The sequence below is a fragment of the Ochotona princeps genome, chromosome 22, assembly GCF_030435755.1.
Source record: "Ochotona princeps isolate mOchPri1 chromosome 22, mOchPri1.hap1, whole genome shotgun sequence".
Lineage (NCBI taxonomy): Eukaryota > Metazoa > Chordata > Mammalia > Lagomorpha > Ochotonidae > Ochotona > Ochotona princeps.
Window position 1 is genome coordinate 19,284,967 of NC_080853.1, and position 17,689 is coordinate 19,302,655.

The following is a 17,689-nucleotide window of genomic DNA, read 5'->3' on the forward strand; positions in this document are numbered from 1 at the left end:
CCAGGAACTGCAAGGAGGCTCACAGGAGTGCAGGGGAGAGGAGAGAGGTGGGTAGGTGTGGCCGTGCATGCGTGTGGGCTGGACGGGGTGGGGGCGAGGGTGATACATTGTACTCCAACACAGACAGGCACAGAGTACAAGTAAAACAGGAAATCAGAGTCAGACAGGCACATTGTATCAATGCCCATATCCTGGTCTTGATACTGCACTATAGTTTCGTGAAATGTTTCCATTGATAGGAAATTGGGTGAAAGGTAACTAGAAACTCTGGGAATTATTTCTTAGAACTGCAAGCAGATATCCAAATACCTCAATAAAACCTACACGTAATAATTATGAAATGTTTAAGGGCCCGGCATGGTGGCCTAGCAGCTAAACTCCTCACCTTGAATGTGCCAGGATCCCATATGTTGTCAGTTCCAATCCCAGCAGCTCCACTTCCCATCCAGCTCCCTGCTTGTGGCCTGGGAAAGCAGTCGAGGATGGCCCAAAGCTTTGGGACCCTGCACCCATGCGGAGGAACTTCCTGGCTCCTGGCTTTGAATCGGCACAGTATTGGTCGTTGCGCTCACTTGGGGAGTGAATCATCGGACGCAAGATCTTCCTCTCTGTCTTTCCTCCTCTCTGTATATCTGACTTTGCAATAAAAATACATAAATCTTTAGAAAAAAAATTTTTAAACCACAAGGGAAAAACAGCAAATCCACAGAACCTGGATCCAGATGAGCACATACTAATACTTGGCCTTGTTTGATTTAAAACTAAAACAAGAAAAACACACTTGAAGGACAGTTCCTTCTCCTGCCCTCTAAGGTGTTCTTACAATTATACTTGCTTTATATGCATAGATAACTTGACTTCTCTTTTCACATCTGTGATATCACTGAGCTGATAACAAGCCCTACTTCAAAGGCGGGTTTTTTTTTTTCCTTTTTGGAGTTGTATTCCAAGTAGACAACACAATGACTTGATACAGAGTTAAATGATTAGCATTATCAGCCAATTACCTGTGTATTTATAGCGCTGGTGAGAAGATTCAATGGATTAACACCAGCAAAGCATTTAACATAGTGCGTGGCATGTAGAAGGCTCTCAGGAAACTCTGGCTAGCATTCTCACCATTACTTGTCATCTTGCATATAACTGAATTCAACTTCATGAATCAGAGATTTGACCACGACTGTGTAGGTCATGGGATCACATTAGTTTCTCTTAATATTTTCCATTTTGTATGGAAAAAAGTGCAATTTATCTACCTATTCCCATCTTAGTGAACGGAGAGCCTTCCCATCTTCCATGCACACAATTGTGCTACAATGGGCAAGCCACTTGAGATAACTGACACCCAACCCAAACCTCTCACTCAGCAAATAAGTTCCTTCCAAGCCACTTCCCAGCCCAGCTTCTTGTGGGAGGGCTTCCTCTCCCACTCCTCCTTTGCCCCTCTTTGCACACTGATGTGCTCAACAACTGTCATCCCTGCTCAGGTCACTGTCTACTGGGAAGGGCTGGGGACCACTGCAGCCTGCTCACTGAGACTCCCACCCACAGTGGTCCGAGGTCAGAGCCAAGGAAACCAGAAGCAAGTGTTCCTCTAGGGCTGGCTCTGTGACACTCAACTTGCTAGTCTCCGAATCTGTTTACACAGACATGTGTGCAAATTGTTGAATAAGCCTTATAATGTGCCAGGTAACATTCCCATTGCCTGATTTATTCTAACTTGTTCCACTGGCATGGGATTCCTGTGAGCTAAGTGTCATGGCTAGTCTCATCCTGTAAGGAAATTGTGCACAGAGGAGGAACAAGAGGCACATGGCACAAGGCCACACAGTGCGAAAGCGGTGGTGCTGGGATCTGAAGGCAGGCATTCTGCACTAGGACTCTACTGCAGGTCACTCCCACCTCTTACCAAGCACCTCCAAATCGGAATCTATGGGTTACTTAGCTGATAGCCAGCTCCAGGCACAGGCCTTGGCACACAGTAGACACAAAAGATTACTTTTAAAATGAAGGAATAGAAGGGATTGGATTTGGGGACCTGACCAGAAAGACCAGATGATGACGGCAGAAGCGAGAAGAAAAGGAAGTGAGAGGAAGAGTACGTGCCCTGGACCAGCCCCTCAGCTGAATCTGTTCAGCTTTGTCTCCAGCGGCTGTGACAGGAAGGGCAGGCTGTCCCCGCGTGTCAGTGGGAAGTCTCCTTATGTCAGCATGGAATCTGGATCTGTGCCTCCCTTGACATACTGAAACAAATCCAGATTTGGAACATCTGTCCCTTCTTCCCACATCTGGACCAATACACAACTGTCTCGATGGTCCATCAGTTCTGATCTAAAACGCAGCAAGAGGCTGAGGCTGATGTAACCATTTGCTCCTAAGGAGGCAGGAAATGCTGCCAGGAAAGAATGGCGGGGAGGGGGGCCAGCACAGTGGCCTAGTGGCTAAAGTCCTCACCTTGCACGCACCAGGATCCCATATGGGTGCCAAATCTAATCCCAGCAGCCCCGCTTGCTTTCCAGCTCCCTGCTTGTGGCCTGGGAAAGCAGTCGAGGATGGCCCAATGCCTTGGGACCCTGTGGCTGAGTGGGAGACCCGGAAGAGGCTCCTGGCTTTGGATTGGCTCAGCTCCGGCCATTGCGGCCACTTGGGGAGTGAATCAGTGGATGGAAAATCTTCTTCTCTGTCTCTTCTCCTCTCTGTATATCTGACTTTCTAATAAAAATAAATAAATCTTTAGAAAAAAAAAAAAAAAAGAATGGCGGGAGAGGGATTTTGGCTGGCAGGAGTTTGTTCCTTGACCGTTCAGCTTCAGCCAGGTCAGGCCTGCTGAATCCCCAGGTTCTTCACCACTCGTCTTCCACACTGCTGAGACTCTCCAACAAAGGTTTCTCTGTACACAGCACCCAATTGTGTGGGACTGGACACAGAACTCCATGCTGTGCGCAGAGGACCCAGGCACATGCACAAGGCAGGGCCTTGTTCCTGCTGTTGAAAGGCAACCTTTCCCTCTAGCTCTGTATGGCCAGCCCTCTCTCAGCCCTCAGGTCTAGGTCCAGTTTCAGTGCTGCTGCTGAGATAGCACCTGCTTGTGCAGGTGTGTGCTCGGCATCCTCAGAATGGAAGCTCCGCCAGGGCGCTCACGGACTCAGAGTGAGCACCACTGGAGGGATGTTCAGAAACCACTCGGCCAGGGAACACACCTCTCTTATCTCCTTCTCCTGTAATTGTTTTCATCTGGATATACAGAGACCCCAGTTAAAGACATTTTTACAGGACTTCTGCAGCCAGATATGCTCATGCCTCAGATATAAACAGAAGGGTTAAAATGGTATAAAAGTAGGCTTCTTAAAAAGGTGGTATGTGGGCCCGGTGCTATAGCCTAGTGGCTAAAGTCCTCGCCTTGCATCTACTGGGATTCCATATGGGCAGCAGTTCATGTCCTGGGTAGTTGCCCAGGACATGAAGGCATCAGACAGTGTGGTCCATGAAGTGCCTGAGGATGAAGGACAGTGCCAGGACAGCTGAGTGATACACAGAAAAGCCTGATGGCCGAGATTTGGACTAGAAAATAAAGCACTTGTTTTAAGTTAAAAAAGATTTATTTAAAAGGCAGAGTAACAAAGAAAAGAGAGACATAAAGACAGAGCCCTTCCACCTGCTGGTTCACTCCCCCAGTGTCTACCACGCCTAGGCTGGGTCTGGCTGAAGCCAGGAGCCCGGAACTCTGTGCATGTATCCCATGTGGGTGTGGGGGCCCAGTACTGGGTCACTATCTGCTGCTTTCCCAGGCACATCAGCAGGGAGCTGGACTGGAAGCAGAGCATCAGGGACTTGAACTGATGCACCAGTCTTGGCCCTTCCAGCTTGCTCATCTACTATTATTTGAAGAGAATTAATCTACGATTATTTGAGGACTTCTAACTTAACTCTGAATCCTAATACACATGAGGTTGAAGGTGATGGGGATGAAGAACTGAATCCTCCAGGTTGGCCCCTCTCTGTGACCCCCGCAAAGGCTCTACAGGCATGGGGCTCTGAGGACAGTGTAGAAAGCACCCATCTTGTTTATCCCTTGCATTTTTTTTTAAGATTTTATTGTTATTGGAAAGCCGGATATACATAGAGGAGGAGAGACAGAGAGGAAGATCTTCCATCCGATGATTCACTCCCCAAGTGAGCCGCAACGGGCCGGTACGCGCCAATCCGATGCCGGGACCAGGAACCTCTTCCAGGTCTCCCACGCGGGTGCAGGGTCCCAATGCATTGGACCATCCTCAACTGCTTTCCCAGGCCACAAGCAAGGAGCTGGATGGGAAGTGGAGCTGCCGGGATTAGAACTGGCGCCCATATGGGATCCCGGGGCTTTCAAGGAGAGGACTTTAGCCACTAGGCCACCATGCCGGGCCCATCCCTTGCGTTTTACAGAGCACTGAGGCCACAAGGAGGGCAGTTGCCTAATCAGCCTCACAGGGAGTGTAGGGAGAGCTTCATCACTGACCCCCTACACCGCTCCCCTGCCTTGGTTCCCAGGACAGCAGGTGTCCACAATCATGGAGGTTACAACATGCACCTTCTTGCTTGTCCCTACCAGTTATTCACAAGCTAATCACACTGCCTCACCAGGGTTTCCTAAACCTTGCATGGCCTGGCCCCATCCATGTTTCATGGCTTTCCTTCTGTATGCCCAGCCATACATGGTATCCCCTGCTGTGAGGTGGGCTCCATGTCAACTCCCAGGAGCTGACTTTTGGGCCCAGGAATTACAGGACAGGATGTTTTAACTTCCCATGTCTTGGGATGTTCAATCCCTGGAGAGCCCCTCTCAGAACTGTTTCCAAGCTGAAAGCCATGTGCAGAGGTCACGTGTATGGACCCAGGCTTGCTGATGGCTCCAGCCAAATTCCAAGATGACTGCCAGCATCACCCGCCTGCCATGAAGGGGACCTTACTGGATATGCAGCCCTGGGGAGCCTTCAGCTGACGTGAAATCTGCATGACAACCGGCTGCAGTCACGTGACAATGAAGCAAGACCTGTTTGGTTGACTCAATAACCAGTCGGCAGATGAACTGGTAAATAAAACACGGTACCTACAGACTATTAGTCAGCCTTGAAATTTTGATAAATGCTACCGCATCAATGAACTTTGAACATATTATGCCTCATGAAATAAGCCAGACACACAAAGAAATACTATACTACACATAAGTCAGACACACACATATACAGTGACAGAGACTGAAATCTCCTAGCTACTGGTTCACTTCCCAAATGCTGGCAACAGCTAGGGCTGAGTCAGGCCAAAGCTAGGCACCAAATCTCTCTGCCATTTAGGTGGAAGGGACTCAAGGACCTGCTGTTTTCCAAGGTGTGTTTGGCAGGAAGTTGGAACTCGGAGTGGAACCGGGAGGTGAGCCCAGGCAATCTAACACGGGATGCAGGGCATCTCAGGTGGCCCCTTCACTGGGGTTCCAAAGGTCTGTCCCTACGCACAGCAATGTTTCTATAGTGTAGGATTATGAGTACACTTAATTCACCTTGTTGTTAAAAAAAAAAACACACAAAAGCCTCACCAAACCCATGATGAGTATTCTACAGGCTATGCAGTCTAAAGAATGATGTAGTCACTCTAAATGCTAAGTACAGTCAAGTCCAAAAACCATGAGAAACAGTAACACATTGTTGGCATGCCACAACATTTCAGAGGTTGCCTAGTCAACACCAAATGACAGGAACATCCCACGGCTGTCCTCCTTTCTCCACACCAGCAACACCGGCCTTTCAGCTCCTTGGCCATGCCAAGCTGGCTCCTGTCTCAGGGCCTTTGCTCCTGTCACCCGTCCCATGTACTACTTCCACTTTGGCTCTTGGCATGAATGGTTCCTTTCCATTCTCCACACTTCAACCCTGCCACACATTAACTGTTTAGTTATTCTGGAACTGTCCTGTGTAGAAGTTGGTGCACTGAAGGCCCCATAGAATGTAGGTTCATCAGACAGTGGACTATGTACCTTACCCTGCCAGAATGTAGGCCAGAATGTACTCCCAGAATGTAGGCCAGTGCTTGAAACTCAGAAAAAAAAAAATTATGTATGTTATTTGAAAAGAAGCACAGAAAGAAGAACGGGGAAGATGGAGAGAGAGATTTGCAATAAATTTCAATGATTTCCTGTGTATTTTCACTAATAAAAAGAAGTTTCCCTAAAAAAGACAGATGAGAAGGTAATTTTACCCACTGGTTCACTCCCCGGATGGCCACAATAGCCAGGGTTGGGCCAGGCCAAAGCTAGCAGCACGGAACCCCAACTGGGTGTCCCATGGAATGTGCAGCAGCCCAAGCACATGAGCTATCATTTAATACAGATGCATTAGCAAAAAGCTGCATTGAAGAGGAGTAGCCAGGAGTGGAACTGTCACTCCAGTGTGGGAATGCCAGTATCAAAGTGGAAGCTTGGGCCCAGTGCAGATATACACAGAGGAGGAGAGACAGAAAGATCTTCCACCCGATAATTCACTCCCCAAGTGACCGCAACAGTCGGTACTGTGCCAATCCGAAACCAGGAGCCAAGAGCTCTTCCAGGTCTCCCACACGGGTGCAGGGTCCCAAGGCTTTGGGCCATCCTCGACTGCTTTCCCAGGCCACAAGCAGGGAGCTGGATGGGAAGTAGAGCAGCTGGGATACAAACCAGCATCCCAGGTATGTAAGGTGAAGACTTTAGCCACCAGGCTACCATGCCAGGCCCTCCTTTTTTTCTTCTTCTTTTCTTTTTAAAAAGAGTTATTTATTTTTATTGAAAAGGCAGAGTTACAGAGTTGAGATAGAAAGATCTTCCATCCGCTGGCTCACTCCTTGCCACAATGGCCAGAGCTGAACTGATCTGAAACCAGGAGCCAGGAATTTCTTTCGGTTCTTCCTTGCAGTTGCAGGGTCCCAAGGCTGGGTCATCCTCTACTGCTTTCCCAGACCACCAGCAGGGAACTAAATGGGAAGTGGAGCAGCCAGCACTTGTGGATAGAGTATTAGTCAATTGAGGTATTGCACTGGCTCTTGCCTTAGGGTTCAAATCCCTCAAATTGTCCAACTTCTGGAAGTGCCCCCACATACACACACCAATTCTTAGAACTAAATGAAAAAAAAAAAAAAAAAAAGAGACTGCAGGGAAATGAACAAATGTCTCCATGATGTCCATGCAGCTGGGTCCCTTCCCTTTTCAACTAGGACTGCGCCCTTATCTGGTTTTTTGTCATCTGCACTTGGAGTTGGTAGTTTGCTTTTTTTTTTTCCTCCTGACACATGGTCAGTAGGGATCAAACTCCACCCTTGGAGGCCAGGTCTGCCTTCCAGCAACAGGTCCAGGTCATCTCGAGGTGAAGAAGGAAAAGCAGGCAGGCAATCACCTGGGACTATCCCCTCTGGGACCAGCAGAAGGGAGATAAGATTCTGTTCTGATTCCGTGTGCTCAGCGGTTCTGAAACTAGCCCTACAGACAAGTCCCAGGAAGCACAGGCAGTGGGTGAAGGGTCCAGCCAATTAATCCATAATGATTAAGAATAGGTGCTTTAGCCAGAGAGGCCAGTGTTGCAGCATAGCACATTAAGCTGCTGCCTCCTCATGATACCTCCTTCCCTTCTCAGTGTGCTGGATGGAGTCCCTCTGATCTAAATCCCTGTTCGTGCACCTGGGAAACCATTGGAGGATGGCCCAAGTGCTTGGGTCCCTGCCACCCACATCAACAACCCAGATGGAGTTCCCAGCTCCTGCCTTTGGCTTGGCTCAGACCCAGCCATTGGAGCCATTCTGAAAGTGAACTCATGGACAGATCTCTTTCCCTCTGTCTCTTTCTATGTCACTCTTTTAAATAAATAAAGTCAATCTAAAACAAAACAAAACAGGTGTTCTGGGGGTGAACATTCAGTGCAGTGGATGAGACAACTCCAAGGATGCCCACATCGTAGACCAAAGGGCTTGGATGAAGTCCCGGCTTCACTTCCGAGTCCGGATTCCTGCTAAAGCACCCCCTGCGAGGGTGCGGGTGAGGGCTCAAGTCCTTGGGTTCCTGCCATCCACACAGGAGACCCGGATTGAGCTCCAGGCTCCTGCCACTGTCAGCCCCAGCTGTGGTTGGCATTGGGGGAGTGAATCAGCAGAAGGAATTTTGTCTCAGCTTTTCAAGCAAAATGTGAAAGAATTTCCAAGTCAAACTTTCTGTATTCAAAGACAAACTGTGCTGGTTCTAGCTTCCATATACTGGACGAGCGATTTTACTCCCTCCCCCAAAACGTCTTCATGTGTAAAGCACAGATGACACCAGGTGTCTCTCAGACTCGTGGAGGAATCCAATGAGTCAACCCTTGTAAAGGCTCAGATGTGTCTGGCACATCTCAGCTCTTGTTATTTATTGAAGAGCTTTTTTTTTTTTTATTGGAGATCTTCATAGGGATCCTAGTGGCTCACACAACCACTCGGTGGCCTTAGGCAAGTTCTTGCGCTTCCCTCAGCTCAGTCTCTTACTTGTAAAAATGGAAACTGGTAACGACACCCACCTGATGAAATTTTTCAAAGGCTTAAATAAAGTGTGTGAGCAACAACAACACAGTGACGGCTCCTGTGCCTGGCCGCTACGTACTTCGTGGGCTGAGAGGCAGATCCCGTGACCGCACTTTCCATGAAACCACTGGAAGGCAGGCCAGGGAGAGCGGGGGCAATTCCCCAAGTGTGCAGGGAGAGGCAGGAAAGGCAAGGCGAGGTCAGGCCTCAGGGTCCCCTTCCTTTGGTGCTTGATTCGCTGCCTCCATCCGTCTAGGTCTGCTACAGGCCAGGAGTGTGTGACCGTGTACAAGTTAATTTAGGCTCCTCCTGCGCCCTCGCCCCAGCCTGATTTCCAAGCCTAAGCTCTTCCGAGCCAGGCCCCAGCAGCAAGGCCAAGTGTGCTGTTGATGAGCACTATTCCAAGCAGAATGCAGCTCCCTGAAGATTGGGGCTTCCTCACGTCTGTGCGCCACCTTCGGCCTCTGAGTATGTCTCACACACATGACAGAAGCGCTATAAATATTTCATAGCCTAGACCTGTGACCTGCTAACCCATATTTTTTTAATAGGGCCTCCTAGAGTGTAATTAATAAGGCGCAGCCAGTAATTATCAGAATGACATCATCTTTCAGTCTGTGCCTCAAGTTGTTCCCTAGAAGTCGCTTCCATCTTCCCCCTGTGAAGAGGGAGGGAGCCAGGCAAAGATTCTCACGCCTGGAGGAGGACAGTGAGATTCATGTGACGGCGCAATGTTCTTTTTATAACTTCTCTTATCAGCCGATAAACTCTTGCTCAATCTTGTGGCAGGTCAATGTCCCACCATGTCAGGCGTTGAGAGGGGGAACGGATCACACAGGAGCCTAAGTTCAACAGACACGTGCCTAGACCTTTGGTCTCATACATCAGGGTGGAGTAGTCGGGGAGAGGGCCAGGAACAGATTGAACCACGGGAGCCCCACGCCACCCCCTCCAAGTACCTCTGCATCCACTGTTCTTTGTAGGAGGCGCTGAAGGAAAGGCCTGCAAAGAGCTCGGACTTATTGAAACTCACATGAAACTGATCCCAGAACGGGCCAAAGGGGTTTCCTTCCTGCAGAAAGAGTGGTAGAAAGCTTACTGGGGTGGGGAGAGGGGCAGGGCGTTGGGGGAAGGGTGGGATGGGGCAGGAGAACTGGAGCAGAGGCTTCTGACCCTGGGCAAATGCCCTTACAGAAGTAGTTCTGGCTGGGCAGACAGTCTGGGCTTCCATTCTGGCCCGAGGCAGCAGCAGCGGTGCCTCTGCTTCTCACCAGCCTCCACCTAGGGACCCTGCAGCACCTGCGCACAGGGGAGTGGCCTCTGAGTTTAGCGCACGGCACTGCAGCTCCTTCAATGCCCTCATTTTCAATGTGAAAGCTGAAGCCCAGCTCACTCAGGGCATTCAGTAAGTGAGGCCTGAAATAGGCTGGAAGCCAGGCCTCCTATCCTGTAATGTCACAGCTCGTGGAGCCACTCCCCACAGACTCAGTGAGGACTGCCTTCTGCTCCCAAGTGCCAGAATTTTACACATTTCTATGAATAAAATACACCTGAAGCAGAAACCGAAACATGACAACCAAATCTATATATTTTTACATATATTTATATATAGAGAATATATATATCTTTATATAGATAGACAGGCATCAAACAGCACCTCATCTGCCCACTGAGAAATATTTAAGTTAAGCGGGTAGGGTTGAATCTTAGCTCCAATGCTTGTCTGCTGTGTGGCCTTGGGAAAACAATGAGCTTTCCTGTGCTACCCTCAGAGTCTGCTCCACAGAAGGACGACGCCATCAGTACTTTCCTCATGGGACAATTCGAGGATTAAGTTAGCTAACAGTAACATGCACGCTGGTCTTCGTCTGTAGGTACCCTACAGTACGTGCTACACACCAGCTGTGAGTACTGCCATACATCTGCAGTTCATAACGTACTCTCACAGCCAGCCCATAGGAAACTTCATGAGCCACACAGACCAGGAACCAGTGTCTCTAGTCTGCAGGTAGAAAGAAAGGTTCAGAGAATCCCAGGCAGCCCAAAAGGACAGGCCCAAAAGGAACTGCACTTTTCGTCTTTCTGCCCAAAGTCCTCTGATGACTCCCCTTGCATACTACTATCACGTGGTCTTGGGGGCCCAGAGCAGAAAGGACGCCCAGCCTCACAGCACCCACCTTCATGGGGCACGTCTTCTTATCTGGGCTTCGCTGGGCTGCCACCTCAAAGCAGTACGCCACCCGTCTCTCTGGGGGCCAGTGGGTGGGCGCCAGCTTCTCCATGAATTCCTCCAGGCTGAGGACTCGGTGGTAGGCCCGGAGGGGCTCCAGCTTGAAGTACTTCTGGTAGGACACATGGAGCTATGGGAAAAGGAGGAGAGGAAGAGTGGAGGTCCTGCCAGGAGCTGCATGGGAGACATTAGCAAAACCATACACTCCAGCAGCCACATGAGAACAAAAACTGTCTGTCAAGAGACCCCCAAGTTAGGACAGACACATAAAGGAAGAAGAGGTTTGCAAACCAAAGAACAACATTGTAATGACAATGTTTTCAAAACTAACTGCCGGGCCTGGCAGCGTGGCCTAGCAGCTAAAGTCCTTGCCTTCAATGCGCTGGGATCCCATACGGGCACTGGTTCTAATCCCAGCAGCCCCACTTCCCATCCAGCTCCCTGCCTGTGGCCCAGCAAAGCAGTCGAGGATGGCCCAAAGCTTTGGGACCCTGCACCCATGTGGAGGAACTTCCTGGCTCCTGGCTTCGGATTGGCACAGCACCAGCCCTTGTGGCCACTTGGGGAGTGAATTATTGGATGAAAGATCTTCCTCTCTGTCTCTCCTCCTCTATGTAGATCTGCCTTTTTATCTTAAACAAACAAACAAAACAAAATAAAACAAAAAAAACAACTAACTGCTGGTTTGTAAGGGAAAAAGGCAAAGATGCTGAGAGGAAAGATGGGCAAGGGGAGTTCACAGCAAAGGAACTCGAACAGCCAACACACTTGAAAGACAGGCCGCCTCCCTGTTAGCCTGGTCAAAGCCAGTCACCGTTTCAGTAAAGGCGTCACTGTTCACTCAGAAAGCCAACAAAGTCACGAACATAACTGCACTTCCTAGAAAGGCTGAGGGTGGGGGGAGGAGGGCAAGGGCATGCTCATACCTGGCTGGTCAGAGCAGCACACGGAGCAGAGGGCAACTCTGGGATGTGATCTGTCAGGACCTTACAGGATGGCAGGTGCTCATTCCACCTGCACATCACACCAGTGGATGGATACAAGAGGATTCAGCACCATTATAGCAGTACAAGGGTGCTGTCAAGTTCATGGAAAATTCAAATTAAAGACTTATTTATTTGAAAGGCACAGCCGAAAGACAGAGAGAGAGAGAGAGAGAGAGAGAGAGAGACATCTCCCACCTATTTATTCATTTTCCAGATGGCTGGAATGGCCTGAGCTAGACCATGCTAAAGCCAGGAGATATAGACCTCACCTGGGTCTCTCAAGGGCTTGGGTCCTTCTTTGGTTACTTTCCCAGCACATTAACAGGAGCTGGATTAGAAGCAGACAGCTGGGAACCCCCTCGGATACTGGCACTACAGGAAGAGTTTAACCTGCTGCACTACAACACTAGCTCCAGGTGTCAACAAGATTTTGAAATCCACGCGTAACTGTTTCATTATACATTTTCCACAAACTTTTTGAAGATTTTGGAAGAAATTGCACAAAATATATTAAAAGCTGGACAGTACTACACGCTGGTCTTAGTCTGTAGAGGACTAGGTTTGCCCCAGGGTTGAAGACTATATATTTTATGAATTTAAAAGGCTTTCTTTCTCTTATTAACAAAAAACAGAAGATGAAGGAAAGATGAGAAAATATTCCTGATAATCATTTTCAATGTCAGGCACAAGCATGGTGGCTGTACTTATCTTTGTATAGCTTTAGATTTTAAGGCACTGCTTAGAACAGCACAGAGTAAGACTTGGACTTCATTCTATAGGTCAGGGTTTTCCAAGCATATCTCACTAGTCTGGGTAAATCAAGAGTTTTGCAATAAAAAAAGTCCACTGGGTTAAAGAGGTCTGGCAAAGGCTGCTTTAAGCTGGATTCTTCAATATAAGACTTCCTGGGGCCTTTATATGTGCACCGTGCAAACGCGCAGTTGTATGCTGTGAATCTACAAATTTTTTAAGGTTGGCACAGTAGTTCAACAGGTTAATCCTCAGACTGTAATGCTGGCATCCCATATGGGTGCCAATTCACATCCCGGCTGCTCCACTTATCATCCAGCTCTCTGCTTTTGCACCTGGGAAAGCAGCAGAGGATAGCCTAAGTCCTTGGGCCTCTCACCCACAAGGAAGACCCAGAGGAAGTTCCTGGTTCATACTGGATTAGCTGAGGATGCAAGTTCTCCTTCTCTGTCCCTCTTTCTCAGTGTAAATCTGTTTCTCAAATAAAAATAAATTCTTTTTTTAAAAAAAGATACTTTTTCTAGCTAATATAAATAGGGCACCCCCCATGCCTGACTGTTGGCACGCCACTGAACAGACTTTGGGAATCTTCGCTATTAATAATGAGGTGCTATTGAAAGATTTTAAGCAGAAGGTGAGACCTATCTTTTTTGAAAGATCATTCTGGTGGCAGAGAAGAGACACTGATGGCAAATGCAGAGACGATCCAGGAATCAGCAGGCCACAGCCTTGGTCCTTTGATGCGCTCGCTTTCAACACGCCTTTCCCAGGCCCTGCTACACGAGAGCTCAAGAGGTATGGACGGAGGAGGGATGCAGAGGAAAATCAAGCCAGGTGTTTGGGGCTGAATGTGTGAGGCAAGGAAGGCATTCAGGGCCACCTCTAGGTTCCTGGCATGGTACCCAGGGGAAGGGACATGGACTAAGCGAAGGCTAGGAACACAGGCAGTAACACGGGTTAAGGGGAAAGTGTCAAGTTCAGTTCTGGCTTAGTGAATTTGAAATATCTGTGGGACATCCATCAGCCTCAATGGTTGAGGAGTCAGAAACTCAGGCCTGTGAGCACAGGGACGCGGAGTAGAGGGACAAAAGTCAACAGAAATTTATAGCACAGCAAGTGATGACAACAATAGTAACTCCCACCTCCTGAGTGCTGACTTAGTGCCAGGTGCTCTGCTCATCATTTTACATGCAATTGCTCCTCTAATTGGGACAGACAGGACAACAACCATCTCTAGTGTACTTATGAAGAAAGCCAGGCAAACAGAATCCAGATGGCTAATCTGAGGTCACAGAGCTAGCAAGCAAACAGAGCAGAGACAAACCAACAGCTAGACAGTGGGTGGAGGGAGGAACCCACCCCCATCACAGCGCAAAGAGGAACATGCTTAAGTTCAGGGCTGCCACAGGCACTGGTAGTATCCTGCAAGCCTGGGGAGGAGGGAGTTCAGGCAAGAGAGAAGCCCTCAGGATCAGGTGCCAGTGGCAGGTCAAGTCAGCTAAAGACCAAGAAATGACCCCTGCATGTAGCTATGCTGAGATTCCTGGTGGCCTCAGTGAGAATGGTCACAGTAGAGGAGAGGAGCCCAATCGGGACAGGCTGAATGACCCACACAAAGCAACAAGGGAAGATTCAGAAAATTATTTGGCAGTGCAGGTAAGCAGACAGGGAGTGAGTCAGGCAGAGAGACACATGGGTCACGGCTGAAAGAAAACCGCCAGTGCAGGGGTCAGCCCTGTGCTGTAGCACATTAAGCCACTGCCTACGACACTGGCACTCTCTACAGGTGCCAGTTCATGTTCCAGCTGCTGCAGTTCCCTACTAATGTGCCTGGGAAAGCAGCAGAATATGGTTTAAGTATGTGCCTGAGCCCCTGCTGCCCACTCTTGGCATTGGCCTGGCTCAGTCCAACCTCGCCATTGCAGCCATTTGGGGAGCAAACTAGAGGACAGAACTCTCTCTCTACAACTCATTAATAAACAAAAATATCTTTTTTCAAAGCGAATAAAAAACCAAAAACCATAAACAAGAACTTTCACGGCTTCCACACTGATAATAAGCTCAGCTAATTCTAAGGGGGAAGAACATGACAATGTTCAAAGCATTCGCTACTCATCAGGGCAGATGGGAACAATTAATACCAGCCTATTGCACAGACAAGCAAACGGTGACGCAAAGAAGTCAAGCGCCTTGCCCAGGCCACACAGCTGGCAGGCAGCAAAGCTGGGCGAGGACCTGGCTTCCAAGCTCCATTAACAGCCTCTCTCGATACGGGCACTCAAAGGAAAAATAAAACTGAGGCAGAGAACAGGCTGTTAAGAATGCAAATTCAGCCTTCTGTATGCAGTAGGTATCATTTTGGATGCCTTTCAAATGTATTTCAGTCAATCCATTAAATCTTTTTTTATCCATTAAATCTTTTTTTTTTATAACCGTTAAATCTTAATCGAGCTCTTACTGTCAGACCCCTGAGAATACAACGTGGAAGATGGACACAGGGTCCTCGGAAGACAAAGAACAGTAAGGAACAGTCAGTAGCAGCACGCTAGCCCCTTACCTGGCCAGTGGGAGCACTGCAGCTGCACTGTCTGGTTTGTGTTTTGTGGGTTTTTGGGGGTAAGATGTATTTATTCAAAAGGCAGAGTTACAGAGAGAAAAGAGTAGTAGCAGAGAGAGAACTTTCAGTCCCTAGTTCATCCCCCTAGATGGCTGTAATGACTGGAGGCGGGCCAGGGCAAATCCAGTAACCTCTAACTCTACCCAGTTTTCCCACTTGGGTGGCAACAGTTTAGGCACTCGGCTCACGGTTTGCTGTACCTCCAGGTGCTTTAGCAGGAAGCTGGATCAGAAGTGGAGCAGCTGGGACTTGAACTAGCACTCAGGTTGGAGGCTGGTGCTCCAGGCGATAGCTTGACTCACTGAGCCACCATGCCTGCCCCTGGGTTTAGGTCTTGGACATATTGTTAATTAACTTATACCTTCTTTTTTCCTTCAAAGTCAATTATAGTATCCATCATCTGAAGACCAAGGGAATGACTAAGAGGGAACCAATCAGGCCCAGGAATGGAGGATTTTGGATTTAAGCCACATGTTCTGCAATAAGACAGGCAATGACCTGACTGCCAGCTCCAGCATCTACAGCCTATGTGGCCTTGGACAAATGAGTGAACCTCTCCACATTTCAGTTTCCTCATAGGCATGGGATGTGGAACAGTGCCAGCTCCAGTATAGCTGCACAGAAGGTGCTGGATCAATGACAGAGAAAATACTTCTGGATAGAGGACAGGACATGCTCAAGGGAGTGGGAGGTGAAGTCCAGAGAACGACGTAGCGGGGTTCAAACAGAGGCAAGCCTGGGGAAGGGGAGCAGGTGCCAGGGTCAGTGGGAAGTACTCACATTGGTGAAGGGAGGCTTGTGGTGCTGGTACTCAATCCAGGGAGGGACGGCCAGAGTGCGGTTCAGCAGCTTAGCAAACGCCAGGGACCCTAGAAAGTGCTCGGCCTGGTTCCCAAAGCGCCCTGGGAGCAAGACGCAGAGAGAAAGGTAAGGCCTTGGGCACACAGGGGACGCAGGACTGGGAGAAGACCTGGGTGCTGTCAGGGGAAATGGGAAACAGCAGCAGCACCACCACAAACCTGGCCTCCAGGGTGTGCTGTTCAAGGCTGTGCAGGCCTTGCTTCAGTGGCCAACCACTCCTGACTCCCTGCTGTTTCCCCAAAGGGTCCACCCACCCCCCACCCTGGAGCCTTCATTCCCCCAATGTCCTTGCACCTGCCCACGGAGGAGCAGCAACAAAGTCACGCTGAGACCTCCCCCCACCCCCACCGCCCTCACACTCACACTGCCTCCTCGGCCTGCCTCTTTCTACTGGAGCCACTTGAGCTCTTCATGCCTCCTCAAAGGCCTGTCCCCCATCCGGGCTGTTTTTCCAGGAGTGAGCATCCTGGTCGATTTTGCCCGTCCAGCACTGTACCCCCAATCCTTCGTTGCAAACACCCCTGAGAGGCCATGAGGGGCCAGGCTCTTAGTGTAGATACGGCTTGGCAATGAGGAAATGGCCTTTAAACTGGGGAGACCCTCAGCAGGACTACAAATATACAGTGAGACATTTTGGTCTGAAAGAACTGAAAAGGAGTGGTGATAGGGGAAGACAAATAAGACATGGCTAGGCTGGGGCGGGGGTGTCAGTGAAGTCCCTTCTGGTGACATTGAGTCAAAGGCCCATTGGATGGCAGGAGAGGTGGCCAGGCAAAGTGAAGGAGACAGGGTTTTGGGAGGAGGGACCCTGCACATGCACCTGTTGTGTGTGAGGGACAGATCGGAGGCAAGGGGGTCTGTGGCTGCAGGTGTGTGTTGGGGGGGGGGGAAATCATACAGAACCCTGAAGATTACGATGAGACCTTTCCCAGTCCTATGCCACCACCCCGTTTAAATGACTGGCACCCCTCCACTGGCCCTCTGCCATCTGCTCGCTTTTATTTTTTTTTTCCCCTAGCATTCATCAGCAGCATCTTCTAAGACAGCATGTCTTTTACAGTTGTCTCTTGCTGTCTCCCCTTGGCTAAAATGACAGGGTTTACCAAATGCACCACCTCCTCATCCCCAGCCCAGTCAACAGGGCCGAGATAGAAAGGGATGGGATGCCCTGTCAATGTTTGCTGCATGTATGAAAGAAAAGCCTGCTGGCCGCGTGGCTCGGGGACACCAAGTCCTGCCTCCACTGAACTCTCCGGGTTGCCTGAGACCACGTCCATTCCGTTTTCTGTCACACGCAAGGCTGGCCACGGCGGCCCCGTGGTGCTCCTGGACTTTCTCTCCTGGCCCTGCCGGGGCGTCTCCGGATGGCTTCTCCTCTCCCGGCCTTTCTCCATCTGAGGAGAGGGCTCGGGGAGGCCTTACCCATGCAGGGGCAGTAGAGCAGGTAGCCGGCAGGATCCCAGGAGCCCGCGGGCAGCCCGGGGAGCGGCTGAAGCAACAGCAGCAGCAGCAGCAACCCTTGCCACGCCAAGGGCGGCGGTGCCCACGCGGCGGCGCCCATGTCGGCCCCGAGCGCGCAGCGCCGTGGAGGCGGGGGAAGGCGAGCCGAGGCGCTAGTGTCCGCCCCGCTCCCGGCGCGCCCCGCGCGCAGCCCGCGCGCCGCCCCGGCCGCTCTAGCCCGCGGGCGGGCGGGACCAT

General features: G+C 49.9%; 1 protein-coding gene across 1 annotated transcript in view; it reads right to left on the reverse strand.

Moving 5' to 3' along the window:
- The window catches only part of POFUT1 (protein O-fucosyltransferase 1), a 29,136-nt gene extending 11,496 nt beyond the window's left edge, over positions 1-17,640 (reverse strand). The window contains exons 1-4 of the mRNA XM_004585715.2: positions 17,414-17,640; positions 15,911-16,032; positions 10,725-10,907; positions 9,507-9,619 (exon numbers count right to left, since the gene is read on the reverse strand). Coding sequence (XP_004585772.1) covers positions 9,507-9,619; positions 10,725-10,907; positions 15,911-16,032; positions 17,414-17,552 — 557 coding nt within the window. The 5' untranslated portion in view covers positions 17,553-17,640. The remainder of the gene's footprint in view (positions 1-9,506; positions 9,620-10,724; positions 10,908-15,910; positions 16,033-17,413) is intronic.
- Positions 17,641-17,689: the final 49 nt, after the last annotated feature.